This window comes from Caretta caretta, chromosome 2, assembly GCF_965140235.1.
Source record: "Caretta caretta isolate rCarCar2 chromosome 2, rCarCar1.hap1, whole genome shotgun sequence".
Classification (NCBI taxonomy): Eukaryota; Metazoa; Chordata; order Testudines; family Cheloniidae; genus Caretta; species Caretta caretta.
The window spans coordinates 26,448,606-26,472,302 of record NC_134207.1 but is presented as its reverse complement, the minus strand read 5'-3'; the positions used below and the strand labels follow the sequence as shown (position 1 = coordinate 26,472,302).

General features: G+C 42.8%; 1 protein-coding gene across 1 annotated transcript in view; it reads right to left on the bottom strand.

The window, feature by feature from the left end:
- Positions 1-6,184: 6,184 nt before the first annotated feature.
- The window catches only part of EXT1 (exostosin glycosyltransferase 1), a 272,278-nt gene continuing 254,765 nt past the window's right edge, over positions 6,185-23,697 (bottom strand). The window contains exons 5-11 of the mRNA XM_048841534.2: positions 22,706-22,838; positions 20,683-20,801; positions 19,626-19,721; positions 16,378-16,467; positions 11,477-11,637; positions 10,168-10,339; positions 6,185-6,680 (exon numbers count right to left, since the gene is read on the bottom strand). Coding sequence (XP_048697491.2) covers positions 6,495-6,680; positions 10,168-10,339; positions 11,477-11,637; positions 16,378-16,467; positions 19,626-19,721; positions 20,683-20,801; positions 22,706-22,838 — 957 coding nt within the window. The 3' untranslated portion in view covers positions 6,185-6,494. The remainder of the gene's footprint in view (positions 6,681-10,167; positions 10,340-11,476; positions 11,638-16,377; positions 16,468-19,625; positions 19,722-20,682; positions 20,802-22,705; positions 22,839-23,697) is intronic.

Genomic DNA, 23,697 nt, shown 5'->3' with positions numbered 1-23,697 from the left:
CCCAAACCTATCTATCACTGTTTAATGTTAGACAGCAAAAGGGCTTATAAACATCTTTAAATCTTTAAGCCTTGGAGATCAATAGCAGTACAACACACACATATACACAGTGATTGCCATTAAAAGGTCAGCATTAGTCAACAGTTATCATGACACATTATCTGTGACACCACTACTGATGGGTGCCAGCGATGATTGTGTGTGGGTGAGAGAGAGAGAGAGATTTAATATTCCAGGTATGGGGAAATACTGCATTTTTCTCAGGTAACGCTCGATGTTAACTGCAGGTAAATGTTGAATTTTTAATAGCTACCACTGTGTATACCTGATACAATAAATATATTATCTATATAAGATATAGATATAAGACACATCCACACATTCCTCTGTACAATTTGAGGAGAAAACAGATACAGGAAAAAGCAGTTAACAGTAAGTAATCCGAATTTTGAGATAAATGACAATCACACCCCTCCCATTTGCATTGTCAGAAGTACAAGCAAAGTTGTGGCTCTTCATTAAAAATAATAAACACACTATGACAGAATAGTACATAATTTATTAACAAAAATTTTAATAAATCTGAAGAAAAAAAGTCTTTGGTGACACTATCTATAAAAACAACCTATCTTTGATGGTAAACCTATAACGTTATACAGGTTAATGAAGTAAATCAAGTTATATGGCTTTGTAATTTTTTTCTCTCTCTTTGTTACACACTTTCTTGAAGTTTAATTACACCATATTATAGTCCAATGGGGGGAAGAGGGGACGCTTTAAAAAAAAAAAAAAGATGTGGCAGCACGATGAAAACACTGGTAAAACATTAGAAATTTTTTCCCCCAAATGTACATTTTACACAAAATAAGGTATGATTTTTTTGTTTGCTTTACAATTGCCCATCTAAGTATTCCCAGTTTGATTTTTTCATCCTGTTCAATCATATACTATACATATTATCTCTCAAAATAAATATACAAGATTATGTACACTGTCACAAGGCCTATTTGATCACCCCTAATTTCAGTGTGAAATGATAATTCATGTCAAGGAGGGAGAAAAATCCTAATGCATCAGGTGGTTACAAAGAAATTAACTACAGCTGTAAAAAAGCATGTAATGACATAAAATAAGTTGGTATATAGGTCAGCTTGACATCACTTTACGCAAGGGTGAGACGTATAAATCTTGGAGGACTCTGTTTCATTATCCTAGAGACAATGGCTCTGATCCTGCAGTGGGCAGACCCCAGAACCTGCAGAAAGCTCAGTTGACTTCTACAGGGCTCTGCAAAGGATCATGGGTCCATATATGCGGAGTACCCACTGAAGTCAATAGATCCCACTGTAGGACTGGGCTACTGTCCTTTATGGCAATGTTTCTTTGCACCTTGCTAAAGCTGCAATTTCCAACAGCAAAGCCAGACTGGAAAAAACCCCATCCTTTCTTTGCTGTAAGAGAATGCTTGATTTGGGGATTTAACAAATAGATTTCTATCAAAAAGGGTATTATAATGAAAACCACATACTATTCTTTTGTTTTGGAAAGGGGAGACAGACACAAGTATGTTGCATTTTAGGCAGGGGAAAAAGAGGGTTTTATTTTTTAAGGACAGAATCGATGTACAGCTGAATATAGGCTGGTACAATTGTTTCAATGTCAAATTATCACTTCCATTTTTGACATAAAATATTCTGTGGAAAAGAGGTATTTTAAAAGAGGGGCTTATTGGTGAAAGATTAATTTCTTTATCAAACCTGGCTCTAAAAAGAAATTGAAATCTCAACTTGATCAAATCCATGGTGGATTCAAATGGAAGAGTAGATCAAAGTGCTCAAAAGCTGCATATCATTATGAAATCGTTGCAAAGCTTAAACATTCACATTTAGAAAAAGTTGTGGGAATAATTAGAGTTTTTCAAAAATGGAAGGATAGCAAATAAGATCTCACACAGCCCCAAGGCGCCGTGAGGGGAGCCAGGCATTCTCTAATCCTGGAAGTTTGCCCCTACTTTTGTGTCTCGTTTTTCTCATTATGAAACCCTCCTCCAGCAATGGGTCTCATTCAAACAACAACCAAGTGGGGATTTTTTTTAATAAATTCAATTAAAAATTAATTACTTCTCCCAAACCCTGATCCCTGTTTTTATTCTGTTTTAATGGCATGGATCTATTCACATAAATCTAAGTCACCCCTGCTGAAATTAAGGTTGGTAACCTTTACGAAAGGCCACATGCTTAAAACTCCTTCAAGTCAGCAGGCATTCAAGTACCTGTAACGTAAAGGCTAACATAGCCCGCTGTTAACAAAAACCAAACAAACCTAGAACAGAAAAACCAAGAGAGGAAAGCAACAAGGAGAGACTTTTGCTTGAGCACCATCTGAATTAAGAAAAAAATAAACACTGACACATTCATAGGACATGATAAAGGAGGGTTTTGTTTGCTACAGAAACTGCACAGCTCTGTACAGCACAGTTACACGTGAAGGCGTGGAGGAGAGGTGGGAGGTGAGGGTGTGAAACATGCTTAGGATCCTTCAGGAGCACTGGCTGCTAAAGTTTTCACTGTGGCTAATGCATAAAGTTCTAAACTGGCTCTGCATCCAACTTTCAGCACTCAGCGAGGAACTGAATCTCCACACATGGGCAGAGAGATCTGTGGCGATTAGCAAGGTTGGCAGTGAAATGCATTCTTTGTTAGAGAGATGGCTATGCCTTGGTAACGTTACACAGAAAAGTGCCTCATACCTATCCGAAACCAATCTGAAGTTCAGCTTTTTATAGTTGCTTCTTTAATTAGTGATCTGGAAACAGAAAGAGCCTTGAACGATATTCAGATTTAGCCCCCTTACTGTCTTTTTGCCACCCATGGAAATGACACATAAAAAGAACATAGAAGAAGAGATGCTGTCAAAGAGTTTTAGCCCAAGATTTCACCTGCTGCCCTTTAAAAATGGATAATACCCACTGCCTTTTCTTAAGAACCCATCCTACTTCTGCCAAGAAATTACATTATATAACGGAAAAGCAGAACTCTGGGCATTATTTTTGTATAATGAACTAGCCCCCACAACCCTCAGGCACTTCTCCTACTGGCTAGAGGCCCATTACCTAGCTCCCAGAGCGAGCTCCTGAAACAGCCATGTGCTTGTCCACAAACAAAACAAACAAACTAGGAGCTGTGCTGGGCTTGTCCACTATTAGAATGACAGGACACAATGTTCACAAATGGTTGCCTTGAAGATGGGCCATATTTTAGCACCTAAATAAGAGGCCTCAAGAAAGGAGACCCAATGGGAGCAGTTGGGTGATCAGCACTTTTGAAAATCAGGCCAACAGAGTTTGGTCTCTTGCTCCCTAAGTGCAAAAATTAGAGTAAGGAAAGTTCAAAAGACCTTGGCAGTGTCCTTTATGGGGTTTGGCTCAGACTTAAACAACAGCGCCAGGAACTTGAGAACTCTGCCCCTAACTCACTGTATTGTACTTGGTTATTGCGGTTCATATGGAAAGAAAGCCACTGGTTGGAATATCCCAACAGGAGATCACGTACTAACAAACAGTAACAGTATTGTGCACTTCTATATCTTTCTGCTGAGGAGCTTATATGTTTTGCTACAAACACTAATTAAACTTCATCACCCCTCCGGGAGATAAACATTACTATGTCAATTTTACAGCAGGGTAAACTGAGGCACACAGTGATTAAGTGATTTGACCACAGCTACATGAGGAATCAGTGGCTGAGTTAGGAATAGAACCCAGTAACTCTGACACAACCACCTTCACTCTTTCTCTGGCTTCGAGAACATGCTCTCTCCATCCCCTGTGTATCAACTGTCTAGACCAGGGGTTCTCACAAAATTTTTTCTGATGGCCTCAGAGTGCGGCCCAACTCTTTCTGGTAGCTGCTCTGGAAATTTTTCCTAAAATATTTAATTAACTTTAGGAAAAAAATAAATAAATATGCACATATACATGTCCAAATCATTGCAATTTATTTATGTGTTTTTGTTTTTTTTTTGCAGACTCAATAAAAATAACGTACAGTTGTCTCTATTCTTTACTGGAGCTAAACAGAATTGAAACACTAATAAGGTGCTTTGCACGTTCTTGTTTCTTTTCTTTTTTGGTTGCTTTTTTTAAAAGAGTTGCTGGCTAGTAAGTCTGCTGCTGTGAAAAGTGATGCTAGCATATTAATATCACTTTGCACACCCTCCCAGCTAGCTGCTAAGTCTGCTGTGAAAAGTGATATTAACAAACATACAAGTATCACTTTTCACAGCAGACTTACTCAGCCCTGGCAAGCCAGGGGCCAAAGTAAGCCCTGGATAGGGAGGTGGAGAGGGAGGCAAGCAGGCCAGGGGCAATAAAGGGAATGGATGGGGGGCTGGCAGAGGCAGCAGGGGCCAGGGGCAATGGGGGGTGAGCCTAGGGCCGAAGCCTACTGCTGCACAGCCAAGGGCCGAGGCTGGAGCCCACTGTAGTACAGCCTGGGGGATAGAGCCTTGTGCCCTGCACCTGGGAAATGGGGCCTGAGGATGGACCACGGGGCAGAGATGAAGCATGAAGACCCGTGCCTGAAGCCTGCTGCTCACCATCCCAAGGCTGAAGCCTGATCCCACAGCCCGCCGCAGAAAGGTAGGGAACTCACTGGCTGCCTGCTCCTCCAGCATTTGTGTCCCCAGAGTGGGACAAGGCCCAGTCCCCTCTGGTGGCTCCGGGGGAAGGGCTGCTGCTTTCCCACCTCTCCTCCAATCACCACCCAGGAGTGTGGCCGCAAGAAAAGTCCCTGGTGGCCACATTTGAAAAACACTGGTCTAGACAGAAAGGAATGAGGTAAGGAATGCTCTGCAGTGGTTTTATCTGGGGCCAAAGTCACACCTTCTTGCTGAATACCCCAGAGACATCTCGTGGAAATATGTGACAGTTAAAACAATTTATAAAAGTGCTTCTTTATCCAGTAGATTGTAATCGCTTGTTTTTAGCTTAAATCAGTGTTTTTATTTTATTCCCACAATTTAAAGATATACGTAACTAGTTCACACTATCGTGTAAATAACTGAAATGTTTCTGTTTGAAATGATAAAACCTTTTGAGAGTTATAAGGAGTACAGAAAAGTACCTGAAACTACCACATATATCTTTGGGCCAGACTCTACCTTGAGTTACCATGGGTTACATCTGGAGTAACTACTGCCATTGACAGGAATACTCCAGATGCCAACAGAACTCCAGGATGGAATCTGGCCACTTGCTTTCACTCTTACAACTACGAAATACCGAGACTGATTTGATTTTCTTCAGTGCAACTGGTTTCAGGCAAAGTCCTTGTAAGTCAAACCCTAGTCCAGAAAACACTCTTTTTTTCCTTTTAACATCAAACTACTACCTCTTCCTCCCATCCCCCTTCAAAACAAGGGGATTAAAATGGGAATGTTGATAGACCCTTAACTATTGTGACATAAATAGTGCCACCATGATACCTATTCCCCTGCACACAAGAAGAGCAACTCATGCAAACTGTAGCTTACCCATCACTGTAGCTGCTATATTTTCTTCTGCTCATAACAGGTATAAAATTAAAACAGAACTTCCAAACTCCTGCCACACCCTGATGAGAGGAGTCAGGATGATTTCTTACGAGTCACTCATAACTCAAATAGAACCTCCACCAATAAAAGGCATTGGCTTCCTCCCTTTGACTTCCATCCTATCTGTTGTGTTCTTTGTGCAAACCAGACAACTGACTAATATTTCTGAGGCAATCTTTTTTCCGCATTTAAAAAATAGGGTTTAATTATCTTTGTTTCCTAGAGGGAAGGATCTTAACTATGCTTCACTAAATGGACATTCTTCAGCTTTCCCTCTGCGCAATAGAATGGTTGATACATTTACTGTCATTGACTTGAGCAGTGAAAGAGAAAATTTTAAAAAAAAAGGGCAAAAAAAAAAAAAGGCATTAAGTGAAACAATGTTTAATTTCTGTCCTGTTTGTGCTTGATTTTTTTTCTTATTTTTTTTGAAACTGCTGCAATTTCTACCTGTGAGAGCTGAACTTTTAATTTTGCAATTCTCATTCGGTTTTCCCTGCAATGATATTAAAATGCTTGTAAGAAAGCAATGGCAGCTTCGAATGCTTGTAAGAAAGGAATGGCAACTTGGAAATATTCACACCCAACACCATTTTGATTAAAGAAAGAACTCTGTTTTTAATAGTTGTGGGTTTTTTTTGATCATTAAAAAAGTTTTAACCTGCATAGCAATCATTTCAAAAATAATTATTTAATGTTCCATAATGAAACTGTACACAACCTAGTCTTGAACGACAGAAACCTGTGAGGTGGTTTGAAGCAGTCCAGCACAATGATTCCTTGGAGCCACACAACTCTGCTTTCCACTTGCATGTGGTTTTGTCCTCGGTACAGTCTGGCTCCAAGTGTCCGTGGATCTGCGCTGGGCATGGAGAACAGTTCAGTCCCCTCAGCAGGGCTCCTCAAAGTCGTTCAATGTCTCGATATTTCTTCCTCAGGATGGAGACCTGATCTTTAAAGAGGACAGGGTCAAGCCTCATCTGAGAATGGATCAGCGGCATATAGCCAAACCAGCTGGCGAAAGTGTTCATGCAGCTCTGCCGCTGGGCAAAATGATCTGGGTCAGCCCAGCGAGAAGCCCTGGAAGTCTGAATGGAGAGAAAGGAAATGCTAAGTCATCATGTCAACAACGCTGTGTAAATGGCAGGAGACAAGGTGTTACCGAGGCTGTGCTGTGAGGTGATCTCAGCACCTCATCACCTGGCTCTAAAACCTCAACATAGAGCTGACATTTGGTAAGAAATAGATACTTGGTATCTATATTTCAAGCCACATGGACCAAATTCTGACCTTAGTAACAGCTGGACAACTTATTATTACTTATTATTTGTATTGCAGTGGTGCCTAGGAGCCTGAGTCATGGACAGGGATCCCATTGTGCCAGGCACATTACAAACAGAAGAGAAAGACAGTCTCTGCCCCAAGGGGCTTACAGTCTAAGTGTAAGGCAAGATGGATACAGACAGATGGGGGAGTACAAGGAAATAATGAAACAATACTGGTCAACATGATAAGCACTGCGCAGGGCCGCCCAGAGGTGGGGGCAATTTGCCCCAGGCCCTGCAGGGGCCCCCAGGAGTATATAGTATTCTATAGTATTGCAACCTTTTCTTATGGAAGGGCCAGTGGCATAGCCAGGTGGAGTGAACAGGGGGAGCAATCGCAAAAAAGGCACCACCCACTGCGGCGCTTTTACTCACCCGGCAGCGTTTTTACTGACTGGGCGGTGCTCCGGGTCTTCGGCGGCATTTCGGCGGCGGGTCCTTCAGGGCCGCCAAATACACCCGGAGTGAGTGAAGGACGCATTGCCAAAATGCCGCCGAAGACCCGGAGCGCCGCCGGGTGAGTAAAATTTAAAAAGACGCTTAATTAATTAAAGGGCCCCTAAAATTGCTTTGCCCCAGGGCCCCTGAATCCTCTGGGCGGCCCTGGCACTGTGTGCCCTTGGCTTTGTGACTGTTAAAAGTCTTTTGGTTTATGATGATCATTAGGCTCGTTTAGAACAGAAATACCCTCGGGATAAATCCTCTGAAATACGTCAAGACATATCTCTATTTCAACCCAATTCCCGTATTATTTAGAATCTCTCTATTTCAACCCAATTCCCAGATTATTTTTGATAGCGGACAATAAAACATTATTCCCCCACGAAAAAAGCCATTTGGGGTGCAAATGTCAGAGGTAATTGTGCAACCTCCAAGCTATATTCTAACGCATGTCATCAGTGGGCACACATGGCAGCTTAAGTAGCTAGAGTGTTCATGTAAGAGCTTCAAAACAGCCCAAGGGCCCCCCAAACTAACAGCCCAATCCAAGTCTCACTGAGGTCTATGAGAGTTGGAGGAGGCCATAAAACGCCTAATTCTGGGAGTCGATGTTGGAGTCAATTTGAGCGGAGAATACTGAGCATCTCACAGGACTGAGCCCTAAGAGATGAACACTGTAACACCATTATAGTTTGTCAGGTCAAAAATCCATTTTGAGGGCCCAGTCCTGCAGCCCTTATGCACGAGTAATTCCCACCGAGTCTGAGAGTTCAGTGGAACGTCTTAGTGCAAAAACTCACTCAGGTGCGTCAGCATGATCAGGGCTTTAGAATATTGCCTACAAATAAACAGGCCCTACAGATGCTCAGAGAGCCTGGTGGATGGAGCCAGCACAATACACTTCGACAGAGAAGTAGAGGAAATAAACTGGAATCACAGAAATGATTACATTCCATCAGACCATGCTAATATAGCACTTTTCAAAATTAGTATGAAAGCCACATTTCATATTTACCTAAAATACTAATAACCTTACTTTCAGAGGTTCTGATCATCCACAACTCCCATTCAGGTCCATGGCAGCTATGGGTACTCAGCACCTCTGAAAATCAGGCCCTAAAAGCTTTGAGGGAGTTGTTATTCTCCATTGGGAAAATAATGCACCTCACTGTATGTAGGAACCCACTCGATCCAAAACAAGTCTTTGAAACAACAGACTATAAGTGTTCAGAAAGTGCCATTAAAATCTATTTTGTGCCATCTCTCGTATGTTTACTTTTGTGTGTACTGCAATTTTTTTTTAAACAGCGTAAACTCAAAGTTTGTTCATTAAATGTTAAAACTGCGATAGAGTCAGGAAAACTGGCCATTTTAACTCGAACAGTAGATTCTAATGTGCACTAATCCCAGACACTTGATTATACATAATCACAACAGGGCAGGCTAGGAAAAGTGTGCTCTGGCGGATTATAGAAGACGTCCAGCCATTAGCATTGAATTTCCATATGACTATTAATCGGTGTCACAACCTTAAGGTTCTGTTATGTTAATTTTTTATTTGTCTTTTCAAGGGATTACGAACATGGACCATTCAATTCCCTGTAGCTACAGGTACAGCTTGATTTAGGAAGACAATTGTAACTCATTTTTCGTTTACATTACCATCTCCTGCAAAGGCAAGCCTGTGTGTAGTCTGAACTGAAGAGCCAGAGTACAGCTCTGTGGACCAGTGGAACTCAAATGGGTAGCGGAAGGTACCTTCTGAATGGTGCAGACGGAGGCATTTTGGCCATGTAAGGCCCTCTTCTGGGTGCTTCAGTGAACACACCAACCAGTGGTACCTGTGGCACCAGATCACTGAATTGTTAGTACTGTCAATTGGAGCCATCGTGATGCCCTCATCCAACTCCCACCTTTCTCTTTGGTGTGCAGTATCTATGGCACTGCTGGTCTCCTTTCTTCCCTACAACACAGCAGCAGCACTGGCCATGGGCTGCCACCTGCACAGGTATGCTGGGGGCGCACTGTGTCCTCTACTCCCACGACTCACTTACGCAAGAACAGTAGAACGCCATGCTTGCCAAGTTTCTGTGTTATAAAAGGTATTCTTTTCAGGGGGCAGGATCCTTAACTAGTAGCTAGAAAAGGCAAATCTGCTCACTATGAAAACTAATTCTAAAATAAATAATTTGCCTAGGAACTACAGAGGCTACTGAGCATATTGTGTCAGCAGTGAGACAAATATAACAGCATGTGGATGGTTCTTCCTTATCTCCTTAATGAAGCAACTTAAAATAAACATTTGAAAATAACAAATTACATCTGTTGTGACCCAGTTTAAAAACACTGCTCCAGTCACATTGAGAATGCGGTATTATTTTTAAATAGCACAGAGATTTCTCTGTACATTACATTAATTAATAATCATTAAAAAAAAAACCTTTTAGAACAGCACAATAGGCTTGCACCTAAACTATTAATTAGATAATTCTCTTAACTGAAATTCAGCTGTCATGGAATCTGTTGCATGAGTTTTACATCACCATGAATAAATAAAACAATATGGGAAAATGAGGGAGACAATGTTGCATTCCACAGGCAGATATTTGCTATCTCTATTGTTGGATTTTCCTTCGGTTCATTAAAAATATTCCCAGCTCCATTTATGATTTTATCAAACAAGGAATCATGAAAAATTAAGCAGAATTTCATTCAGCCCAGAGGTTTCCTACAAAATGTGTCTGGTCTGGAAGCGAAAAGTGATTTTACCAAGACTACTCAAAGGATCAAACATGCTCTAGACACATACCTGCCCCATCATGGTCTCCTTATACTGTTTTTTCTGTGTTACTTTGATTGGAGGCAGTTTTGTCACAGCAGATACCAAAAAATTCATTAGAATGTCCTCACAATTGGCCAGTTGGTCCACCATATTCTTCAGGCTGGCAGGCAGGTAATGAGTGTACAGGTAGTGATAATATCTAGAAAGCCAACAACAGGGGCATTAATGCAAGTCTTTGCCTTACTGAGGCACATGGACACCACAGGATTTCAATCCCAGTTGAGGCCCTAACTCACTGTGTGACCAGGGGCACACCATGGGACCTTTGTTGCCTCAAACCATCAAACCAGAAAAGTGGGGAGGAAAAAGCAGGATGATACCATGAAACTAAGCTATTAGGGATACAAGAATTAAAAACTCCACTGGGCCTTTTACAATTAGTGGGAGAGAGACAGGGTTGACTTTAAATCTTAAGCAAGATAATGCAAGACTAGAATTCGGACTAGCCCATGTGCATTGTCGTAGCCAAGGTGGGTAACTGTAAGGAAGAGCATGCGGAGGCAAGAAAAATCAGCAGGTGTGGTTGGAGAGAAAATGGAATATGGCCTAATAAGGCCCTCACAACTGCAGTTCAGATGATTTTGTTGTGGACCTAAATAAATCTAGATCCCTCTTTAACCGGTGCCTACTTCCTCCTTTGTGGGGAGTGGATCAGATACAGCAGCATAATATGACTTTATTAAAGGCTAAGAGAGGCCTCCTATCTACCCTGCTCTACTGAAGTGTCAGTGATGTGAATTCTCTCCAATATACTGTGCCTGAACTGCAAAGGTGTCATGACACTAAAGATTCAAGTGTGGCTGGAAGAGTTAGCCATGACAGTCAGCTACCACAAACCCAGAGTCAGTCGGGCAGCAATCTTCACTCCTCTGCACTACAAGCCATTTGGCCCAGGAGTTTAATAAATTTGGGGCTTCTTTGAAGGGCATAATTCCTGATATTAAAAAGAGCAGTTAGACTTCCTCAAAATACAAGTGACTTCAAAAGAGATCCAGGGAACACAGTTATGATTACCAGATCCCCAGAGCCAAACTGGGAATTTAAATCATTACCCTATAAACAGAGGAGAGCTCCATCTATTCTCTACCTATGTTTCCAATAGGACCCCCCGCCCCTTTTTTTTGGAGGGGAGACAAGAGTTCCTTTTTGGGGGGGCGGGAATGATAAGATTTTCATTCCGTCTTTCGGTCAGGAACAAATTTATTCACCACCTTTAATCAAATAAATAAATAAAAAATAAAATAATAATAAAGACAAAGATGCTTTGGTTTCTTACTTGTGGTAAATAGCAGCTCCTGTCAATACCATGGAATAGTCATTAGTCCATTTGGATGTATAGCCCCATCTCTCCTTAGTATTATCCCAAAAGTGACTGCGAGCGGGGTACCCTACAATCCTCTCCGGAAAACTCTGCCATACTGTAAATGCAAAATCCACCTGCAGGCAAAGACACATGCCAAATGAATAATCAAACTGTTTCAGTAATTGTCAACAAAACAAAATATTATCTTGCCGCTAATTCATAATTCAAAATCTTCAAACTGTTGCAAAACATTAATTCGGTGTATTCATCAGTAAATTAAAGTGACTGCTTGACATTTTGCCCTATAATTATGCACATTTTAATTTTTTCTGTTAAAGAAACTCTAGAGCACTGCAGCATTACATTAACATTTTGCAGGCATGCCCTTTACAATTCAAACCTTTCCAAACAGAATGGTATGTGTGTGTGTGAATTTATACTTCTATGCCAGGGATGGCCAAACTTACTGCATACGACAATCTTCAGAAGTTCGAGAGCCAGGGCGCCACTGCCAGGCCTCGGGGCTTCAGCCCTGCAGCAAGGTGGTGGGGCTGAGGGCTTTTGCCCTGCAGAGTCAGGGCGTCTCAGGGCTTCAGACCTGTGGGGCGCACCTGCCGGGGCTCTGGGCTTCAGCCCCACGACCCCTGGCAGGCACCTTCTGTGGCACTGAAGTCCCAAGACCCCCCTCCCTGCTGGCATAAGTGCTGGAACTAGGAGTTTGGGGGGTGCTACCCCACCCCCTGCTTGAAGTGGTTTCAATTATATACAGGGTTTATAGTTTGGTTAAATGACTCTCAGCAGCCTCACTATAAAAATTATTCCAGCGCCCCTGCCTGCTGGGCAGAAGGCTCCCATCCCCTCCACCCCACTGCAGGGCAAAAGCTCCTTGTCCCACCATGCCGCTGCAGGGCAGAAGCCCCGAGCTCCCGCAAACAGTCTGGTAGGCCGAGAATGGGGAGAGTATGGAGGGCGTCAAGAGACCACTTTAACTGTAAAAGAGCCGCATGCAGCTCACGAGCCACAGCTTGGCCACCCCTGTTCTATTCTATAGCATATCCCCTCATCCTGCACCTTTAAGCAGCTCATCTATACTCTGAGCATGAATTCAATGTTATCAACCCGAAGCATTTTAAAATCATACGTCAGGTCCTCCAAACACAATGAGATTCGCTCAAAAATCACGGTGGTTTTTATTTTAAATAATAAATGTGGGGTTCTATCTATTTTCCTTCTGGCTTTTCAGCTTTTACGATATACTTGCGTCATGTTTTTAAGTTTTTCTTTGCAGCCATGAGGGGCAGAAACTTACTAAAAATGGATGAGATTCTCATGTAGTTAACATGACTCCAGGAACTGGGGCTTTATGAAACATACTTTATCAGCAGCTTCATGATAAAATTGTGAGAGCTGGCAACATTGCTAATTTCTCTTTAATATCCCAACCTGTGAGGACAAAAAAGGGGTTGCAGGAGTTCGGGAAGCCCATCAAGAAAAAGAAGGGGAGCAAAAACCAACTATAAATACCGAGGCCAAAACCATGCAAAGCTACTGAGAGCTACACCTCAGTTCCACACTGATACCTGAACTTCAGCCTAGACCAAGGGTGGGCAAACTTTTTGGCCGGAGGGTCACATCTGGGTGGGGAAATTGCATGCAGGGCCCATGAATGTAGGGCTGGGGTAGGGGGTTGGGGTGCAGAGGAAGGGACTCAGGGCAGGGGGTTGGGTGCAGGAGGGGTGCGGCAGGGGGTTCAGGGAGGGGGGTTGGGGTGCGGGGTGTAGGTAGGGTTCGGGGTGCAGGCCCTGACCTGGCACCACTTACCTTGAGTCGCTCCGGGGTGGCAGCAGCACACAGCATGACCCTGCTGCCCCTTGCCTGCGGATACCTCCCCCGAAGCTCCCATTGGCCGTGGTTCCCCGTTCCTGGCCACTGGGAGCTACGGGGGGAAGTGCCTGCAGGCGAGGGTAGCACGCAGAGCTCTCTGCCCCCCAAGCTTCCCCCCCGGGACGTGGTTTTGGAGGGGACGTGGTTTTGGCCGCTTCCGGGAGCGGCACAGGGCCAGGGCAGGCAGGGAGCGTGCTTTAGCCCCATGGCACCATGGGGGTGGCAATCCCGCAGGCCGGATCCAAAGCCCTGAGAGGCCAGTTTGCCCACCCCTGACCAAGACTCAGACAAAACTTTGCTCAAAAATCCTCTCAATGAACCTTTCAGCAAACATGACCAGAGTTTCACGTTTGTGCTGTTAAGGAGTCACAGATATTTCATCTTTAACACAGTAACACTTCTCTTACAACAGTTACATTTCCTTGTAATTATTGCCAGAGCTTTTTCATTTACAAATTATTGTGTGAAAGAGAAGAGACACAAACGTATTGGTACATGCAGTTAGAGGCATAATCTATTCTTTCATGTTGTTTGCAGGAACTTGAATCAAATGGAAAGCCAATGCAGCTAAAGTAGTTAATTCTTGTGATAATGATTTGGATGAGATCTGAACTAACACATCAAAGTACTAACGTTGATCTTAAGGCCCTTTCCTGTAAAACCTGACATCTGTTTTCTTTAGATGAGTTTGAGAATCTCAGGTTAAGAAAAACAAAAATAAACCATCTACAAGTACCGACTACTACTACTAACCCAGCTCATGTCCTCGCTCATGTATTGTTTTAATATCTGTCCTTGTAATAGACAGAAGCATTAAAACAAGCTGAGCTCCCTAGGAGAAGATGAGCCACAGTTTATCCCCTTAAAACACTCCTTGTCCTAGATAATTTTAAGCAGCATTACCACTCAGCTGATCAGCGGGAAAAGCAACGAGTCACTTCAATCCCTGTATCATTCCCAACCCATACTGATTTCTAATTGCTTCCCATACAAATATCCCTCCAAGCAGCACTTTTGGGCTGCTACCCTTGGAAATGAAAACAATAGACATTACGCTTCATTTCATTATGAACGAAAAACCTTTATTAACACTAGAGCTGAGCAAAGAGTGGAGAACGTGTTTGGTGAATATTCATTCACACTTGAAATGTCAGCTTGACCGTGCTTGGGAATTTTTTTGTTTGCTTTCCCTAGGATGAACACTTGTGAAAAGTGGATTTTAAGTGCAAATGTTAGCTGAAAGGGAATTCTGAACTCAACAATTCAACTACGTTTGAAATGCAGTTTAGGTTTATTTACATCAGCCATCCAGTCAGGGAACAGAAGCAATATCAAGGCCCTGGTCCAAAAAAGAAAACTATGTAGTAAGTCCCTGCCCCCACGTGCAGTCCCACTGAAGTGGATGGGGTTCTACCTAGGCTCAGAGGCCTGCCCACATATTTCCCATTGCAGGACGAGGGCCCAACTGATGTACGGCGCTAACACACACAGACAGACACACACTATTTTGAATATTTGCAGCAAATTACTCAGAGCAGTGAAAATGCTACGAAGAAATTCACAATTCATTTCACAAAACAAACAAACATTAAAATTCTGCCACCTCTTTAACATAAAAAGGGGCCAAATTCAGTGAAAAAAAAGTTGCCCATTATTTGCTTTGTGTAACCAAAAAAAGGGTGTAATGACTAAGATTACAACCACTAAAATGTGTGTGTGTGGTGGGGGGAAATGATGGGAATAACAAAGTGGGCTCCTGTAGTACCTTGCAGGAGACTCTGGGTAAAATCCTGGCCCCAAACAAAATCAAAGTTTTGCCATTGACTTCAACAGGGCTGGGATTTCACCTTGTCTTGAGCCGCGGGCCAGTGCAAGGAGTCTTCCTTGGAGAACTCTGGACTTTGCCCATGTTATCTCACAGAGGCTGCGTTCTTCCCAATCTGGCAGGAATGGCCCAGGTGTGGCCTGAGGGCCAATGCTGCCCTCTTCTACAATACACAGTGCAGCACATGGGGACTACCGTGGATCAGCTGAAGGGCTGAATGCTGGGACTAGTAGTTCCATACTGGCAAGGAGAGTCTCTGAGGTAAATTATGTGTGGTCTTAGGGCTTATAGCAAGCTGCCAATGCAATACTCAGTCTGGCAAAACTTGGGCATACCTGCCCTAACGTAAGGTGTAATGGGATCATCTAAAGGGCTACGACTATTGACAATAGTAAGAGCAGCATTGTGGGGCGAAGTGGGGAGAAAGAAATGGTTCTGGATATGATGAAGGAGGGGGAAAGGAATAGAAGACTGAGAAGAAAATCAAGTCTCTAAGCTTTTCAATAGCCACCATTAATAATGTATTTCCTATGTATTGTGCTTCTATATAAACAGTCATTAGTCTCCTCTGTGGTTTTCAGGACAAGGTTCCAGAAATCAATACTCATCCCAGTTGTAAAAATTGGTTTTTTACAGAATCTTTCCTTTCTCTCCTTTTTTTTTTTTTTAGTGCAATCTTGCTTTGGGCACAAATGCCGGAATGTCTCAACCATCATGTATCTCTAGCTCTACGGTACAGTGATACTGTTAGCGTATTGTGTGTGTGGAGGAGAAAATCAAAACACTTGTACCCAGGCAGAAATACTGCCTTTGAAGCAGAAATAATGTCCCATCGTTGAAGCTAATGTGTGGGAAAGGGAGGAACCACAATCAGCACAGCGGAAAGGTAATGCTAAAACAGACTGCTGTTAGCTGTCCACACCTGCCTATGGTACTAAAATGATAAAGAAGGGAAGAACCACATGCTAACGATGCCAATTAACCATGAAAAAATCCTCTCCTGCTGGCAGGTGGCGGCAAGATTTTTGAGACAAATGCAATACATTAAGCCTGGGGTGTGAGCGGGAAATATTATAAAGACACACACTCTGGCAAACAGGTCCAAAGAACAAGGGTGGGCATCAGGCTGGAAAAGCCAGAGAGATTTCAAGAGGATGGGTCTTACCTCGGTGGTTGAAAGCACGGTGTCCTCGTCAAGGCTTAGCACAGCATCTGTGATTATGTTGTCATAAGGTAGGAAGCGACTGCTCATAACCTGTGGGTTTCAAAGAGAGAGGGGAGAGGGAAATAACTTGAGACACTCATTTCCAAGGGAAGGGGAAAATAACCCTTCTGCATATTCTATTTTACTCTTCATTCTTATTTCGTCTGTGGCACATCGTACATCTTTATCTGATAGGAAGGATTTCTCAGCTCAAGGGTGAAAGGCTGTCATTTTCCATCAGCCCAGCAGTCAGCTTATACCTTGTACCTGAGGAATTAATTTCTGAGCAGATCTGTCTCTCTTGAGCAGGCTGCCTTCCTCCAAAACCCAGACTGTAACTGCATCTGCTGAGAATTAGACAGATGTAAGGTTCTTCATGGCTGACACCTGTCTGGCAGCTAGAGTTGTCCCTCACCTCCCCCTCTCTCCCACTCCATTCCACTCTAAAATGAAGTGCTCAGAGAGACCTTGCACCTTTGATAGAGCCATTCTGTTGGCAAGCTAATGACCCCACCTTGCATCCCAGACCTTGTCTACACACAAAAGTTGTACAGATTTAACTGTAATGGTATAGTTGAAGCGGTATGACCCTCCATGTGTGGATGCAATTATACTGGTATAAAAGTGTTTATACAGGTATAGCTATTCCTGTATGGGAAGGAGAATAAGCTATAGAGGTAATAAGGCATTTTTATACGGGTATAACTGCATCCACAGTAGGCATTATACAGGTATAAAATTGGTGTGTAGATCATGTTTTTATGCTAACCTGGGATATGTCTCAGTGTAATGGGAACTAGATGCGAGAGGAGGAAAAAAGAAGATGACAACAAAAAAGGGGAATCTATTTAGGTAATTTTTGGTCTGCATTACCAATGAGATCTAAGCTTCTTTTGAGTACTGAAAAATGGATATAAGAACACTACACACGCATTCTCTCTCCCCCGCTCCTTTTCCAGCCTGTAGGAAAAATTGCTTGATTAGTTTATAGACTGTGTGTGTGTGTGTGAGAGAGAGAGAGAGAGAGAGAGAGAGAGAGAGGGTATATTGTATGTGCCTAACTCTAACAAAAACCCGCGGGGCCTGTCTCTTTATTATACTTTGGCAACACTTGTACAGCTTGTCATGCCAATAAAGCATTATTGAGCCGCATTGTATGTGAAGAAATCATCGAGTAAAAACTAAGATGAAGAAATGAGTTTTGCACTTAGCTGTGAAAGCTGATAGTGAGCTCATGTGGAAGTGAGTTCCACAGTCCTGGGCTAGTTCCTGTGAAAGCTCTGTCTTCTACACAACTGTCACTGTTTGGGTGGAACTTAGCTGTCATTGAGGTCATGATTGCGGAGGAAAGGATAGTCTGATAGGTAGCCATAGTTATTCCTGTGGAGGGCTATCAATAACAGAACAGAGTTCAAATTTGGCTCTGTGTTCAGCGGGAAACCAGTACAGAAAGTAAAAGAGAGAAGATTGGTTTCCGTAGAGGATTTCTAATTGGCACTAATATATGAAGAAAAATAATTCAATCAGGGGGAAGAGGGGAACGACAATCCCATGCAATTAAATATTTACACTGTTCGTATAGTGAAAGAACAGAAGAAGTCAGGAAATCAGAGTTCTGTTTCTGACTCTTTTACACACTTACTATGTGAGCTTGGACTAGCCACTAATTTTTATCTTTTATCTGTATCCAAGATGAGCCAGCTGTAAAATGGGTGCAATAATGCTTCTCTGTTTCACAGTAGTGTTATGAGGCTTAAAGTGCTTTGGGATCCTTGGATGGAAGGCCCTAGAGAAATGCCAACTATGAAAATTAAGTCCTTTGTTAGACCTTTGGAGTGCACGGAGCAGCTCAGCAAGACTTGTGAAAACAAAAAGCTTTTCTGTTTCAGAAGCCATTTGGTACGTGATGTGATATTAGAAAGGAGAGACTGTCCACCATAAACACATTTTTGGGAACTTAGGAGATAGGTTTGTAAATTAAACAGCTCCCAGGACAGTTTCTTCATATGCTTAGAACTGGCCTGGGTGGTCTCCCCAAACCCCACTCCCCAGCCCCAGGCAATTCACAAAGTATGAAAATAGAGGGGAAAAGTCCATAATGTTTGCAATGCTCAGAAATCCCCAAGCAGCAGCAGCCTCTCTTAGCCATGCAGCAATTCTCTTGACCCTGTTTACATGTCCTGTGACTAAGGCAGAACTATTAGCTGTCAGCTTAGCAGTGCCCTGACTTTCCCCTTGTTAAGCCTACTGGGGAAAAGAGCGAAGACAAGGCATAAAAATTCACAATAGGATTTTACACCCAAAGCAGCTAAAACGTCCCACTGTGAATTCAGGGGAAGAGAAAGATGATAAAAATCACAGACTGGCCCAACTCGGATGCCTCGGCTCTGACTTCCAGCATTGGCATTAAAGAGAGATGATGAAGAATGGGCCTGATTCTCTACTCCATGCCAATGCTCTGGGTGTATCATTGGCATGAGTGCAAAGCAGGCACAAAATGCCACTATTCTCACTTGGTAACATTTTACCCCCACTTTGCACTTGCGCCTGTGACTACGCACAGGGGAGGGCATCAGAGTACCTGGCCCAATGGCAGAATTTTTTTTCTCTCCCCCTTTGCTGTCTTCTCTTGACCAGTCAACTGTGCTTGGATCCCACTCGGTTCCCAGGCTGTGCATATCTCCCCACGCTCTCCTTGTGAGCACCCTAATGTCCTTGTTGACAGCCATACAAGCCATAAAAGCAGCTATTTCTCACAAGTTGCTGGAGAACACACTTGCCAATTTCTCTGGGAGCCTAATTTCCAAATCTGAACACAGATGAAGGGTCCTCAAATCCTGCATCAGAACGCTCAGACTAGCATTTGGGAGCATTATTAATTTAATGCTCCTGCCTGCTGACAGGCATGCAAGATTAGCACCTCCTCTCTAGGTGGCCACATTTGAAAATTCAGTCCCTTATGCCATTCTCAGACTAGCAGTATTGATTGCCACCTTGATCAACAGCTGACATGTGATGAAAGGACAAAATTTCACGCACTGAACTTTCATTAGAATGATGAGTCTGCAATCAGATTGGTACAAAAGGCAGTGATAAAGGAAGGGGCATCACCCACCTGCTCACCACTAAACATTCGCCAGCTGGAGAAGTAAGTACCCAGTCCCATTGCACCATGCTTGCAATCTTTGACAGTTATTCTCTCCACCTACCTTGCTTTCCCCTTCAATGACTATGACAGGCACAGGAGTGGCAGGCCAGCGGTGTTTGGCTGGGAGGGGTTTATCACAATTCCATAAAACAATGATCTGAAAGGAAGATTGACCTATGGTGTTAGACACACATGGGTATACTTATGCCTGTAGCATTCAAGCCTGGAGGACCCTGAGCACCAAATGGATTCAATTTAGGACAGTGGTTCTCAAACTTTTGAACTGGTGACCCCTTTCACATAGAAAGCCTCTAAGTGCGACCCCCCCCTTATAAATTGAAAACACTTTTTTATATGTTTAAAACCATTATAAATGCTGGAGGCAAAGCGGGGTTTAGGGTGGAGGCTGACAGCTCATGCCCCTCCCCCCATGTAATAACCTCATGACCCCCTGAGGGGTCCCGACCCCCAGTTTGAGAACCCCTGGTTTAGGAGTTTCAAAAAAGGCAACATGATCAAATTAATATCAAGTTGGTATAAAAATAACATCCCCCAGCTACTCACCCACCCTGACAATAAATTCTACATCCCCTCAATCAAACACCATCTGAACAGAAAACCAGAGAGTCTCTAGCCTCACTCAGAAGGGTGTCACTGGTTTACTTGGGCACTTGTTAAAGGCTAAAACACTCATGGACTCTTCGAAGTAGAGGGCAGTCCTACTGCCTTCTTGAGATAGTATCACCGGGCAGTGAGAAGTCCAAATGCTGCTGAGATAAAGGGAGGTAAGGCAGACAATAAGCCTTTAGGCCTATTGACTTTTTTGTTATTTACATCATATATACCCTAGTCTTAAAGCAAAGCTGTTATTTTACCTTTCTTCCCAAAATAAATCAGAGTTGTGATCATCTGTTTTCCACTTTTATTAAAGTTCAGAGTTTTTATTCCCCACACATGCTGGTTAAGGTCTCTGCGATCTCAGAGACAATGAGGATCAAAGTTTAAAACAGCAAATTTGAAACGAGAAGGCGGAGTGACAAGACCTGAAGTCAGTGGGGGTTTTGTTTGTGTGATGGCTTTGGCTCAAAAGTGATTGACAGTCAAACAGCAGGGCTCACCTGTGCACAGTACTGGGACTTGGCTACAGCAACCAGGAGTTTCAGCACAGGCTGAGATTGGGAAACCAAGGGAGTTACTGCATGGATAACGGCAGTGAACTTGGAGGGGGGCTTGAGACCTAAAATGAAAAATGGATGCAAGTTGAATATAGACCAAGTTGCCTTGTGTAGTATAAATCAAAGAATCAGAGACGAAAAAAGACCATTTAAGAACAAAGGAAATACCATGTTGGATCAGACCATCTATCTCATCCAGTATCCTGTCGCTACAGTACCAGATGCTCCAGAAGAGGGTGCACTCCTTTGCATAAAACTTCCTAGCTCTCTGAAAGCACTGTCTGTATTACAACCACTGCTTTGATATCTTTTCCTCTGATTCCCTCCTGGATGTCCTGCAATCTGGGTTTCTCCCCTTTTGCTCCACAGAAATTACCCTTGCCAAGTTCATCAGTTAAGTTCTCCTGGCCAAGCCTAAGGGCTTCTTCCCTCATCTTCATGCTTCCTGATTTCTCTGTTGACACTGATACGACTCATTACCCCCTCCCCCTTCAACTTCCTGACAGACGCTGGCTTCTTGGTGCTCTCTTCCTTCCTCTCCAATAGCTCCATCAACATCTCCAATGGTGCTTCTTTCTCCCCTCTGTTTCAGCATCTCTCAAAGTCACGTCCTTTGTCCTCTCCTTTTTCCTCTACATCCTTCCCAAGGGCGACTTCATCCACACACAAAGCTTCAGCTATCATCTCTGAGTTGATGACTAACTATTCTGCCTGCCCACTGAAGAACAATCCCCCCTCCATCCATACTTGTGAGCCTGCAAGTCTCTGTGATATATGATTCCAGTCATCCTTCCACCAGCTCATATACTTCCTCCCTTCACTACTGCTGCAAATACCATTCTCCTTCCACCTCACCCAGGCCCACAACCTTGGTGGCACAGTCATCTTTCTCCTCCCTAATTGGAAGTGTTGTTGAATCCTCTTAGTTCTTCTTCCACAACAACTCAATGTCCAACTTTTCCTTTTACACTGTAACAGTGGTTCTTTGAGCAGCCTGTCACACCTTTGCTGCTGGCACCAGAACTGGAACCCTGGTAAGCAGTGACTGTTGAGGCTGCAGGCATGTTCCCTTGCAGAATTCAACATTCAGTCTTTGCATAAAGGAGCCAATGATCAAACTTTCTCAGTTCCTCCCACTCAATCAGAATCCAAACAGAGACTCTAAAGAAGTAAGGCTGGATCATTATTGACAAGCAACTCAGACAACCACCATTCTTTGTGAATAACTTCTGTTGTCTCCAAGTGTTGTCAAGCTGAGCTAAGCAACGAATGCAAACCAGTGTTGCCATGAAGTTGCCAGCTACTGATCTGCAACATAATGATAACCAGAAAGCGCAGAGAGGACATGGATTTGTTCCAATATTCTTTGTAAGTGGCAGCTATTAGAGGGGTGACATGATATCCTGTATTTATGCAGGTCAGTCAATGACATTCCATCTAGCAGGGGGCAGTGTTTTGGGGCAGTGGTTCTCAAGCAGGGGTAGGTATATCCCTGGGGGTACACAGAGGTCTTCCGGGGGTAACTAGTTTTACAACAGGCCATGTAAAAAGCACTAGTGAAGTACAAACTAAAATTTCATAGACAATGACTTGTTTATTCTGCTGTATATACTATACAATGAAAGGTAAGTACAATATTTATATTCCAATTGATTTATTTTATAAGTATATGGTAAAATGAGAATGTAAACAATTTTTCAGTAATAGGGGCTGTGACACTTCTGTATTTTTATGTCTGATTTTTAAGCAAGTAATTTTTAAGTGAGGTGAAACTTGGGGTACGCAAGACAAATTAGACTCCCGAAAGGGATACAGTAGTCTGGAAAGGTTGAAAGCCACTGTTTTGGAGGACAGGATAAACAAGAATACCATTAACTAGATTTTCTGGTGAGCCACTTACAACACACCATCCAGAAATCAACAATACCCCAATATGTGTGAGGTCCAGAAGCAAGGATTCACTCACCTAGATTAGCATAGTAGTAAGGAAAATCTCCCAGATACGAGGAATACTGTGGCAATAAGAATAACCCTCCAGGATGTTTGTTCCATATTAAACTGTTACGTGATATGTGCTTAAATATTCTGTCCTGAATAATCTGGAAAATAAGAAAGGTAGTGATTTGTAAATAGGTTGTAATGGCCATTGGTAGAGTCTTCAGCAACTCTGACAGACTGCAATCGCTACACATTTTGTAGAAAGCAGCGAGACACAAATTACTTGGCATTCCTGTTTAATCTCTTTTAAAAACGACACTGAACCTATACACTTGTGCACATTCTCGGCAGTTTGAGGCCTTGGATAACAGTATTCAAACTATCTCATTAGTCTCTGCGGACATAGGGATCTCGCAATTCATTACATTCTGCATTTAAAGTGAAATATTTTTCCATCTAAAATCACTTGTCAGTTGCAAGCCTGATTAGTTCATTCTAGAGTTTACCATCCATGACTTGCATAAAATAATGAGTCAAGAATGGAATTACAACAGATGGATGTTATTTTGAGATAATGAAAACTTTTAAATACACAAAGACAGACTTCCAAGCCAAACAGGCTGGGCTGATATTTTTCCCTTTACTTTACAATAAAGTTATTATGTGACAAAGTGACTAATTATATCAGATCCCATACACATTTTACAGAGGACTGTCCGCCACGGTGTGGTTCCAAAAGTTCCCATTTCATCCAGCATGGAAAGAAATTTGGGCAACTACTAGTGCAAGCTTTTTGGAGCAGGGAAAAGATGTGTGTCTTTGAAAGGGCCATGAGATGATCTAGTCTTACTTCCTGTGTAACACAGTCTATAGAATAACATTAACAGTGCGATATGTTTGCGATGATAAAACTAATCCTATATACTCAAGGTGTAGGCACACAAAATTTGAAAGCAAAGTCTACATGTGTAGGAAGAGCTATTGATTGAGTTCGCTGTAGAGGTAAGGAGCCTCCAAGAG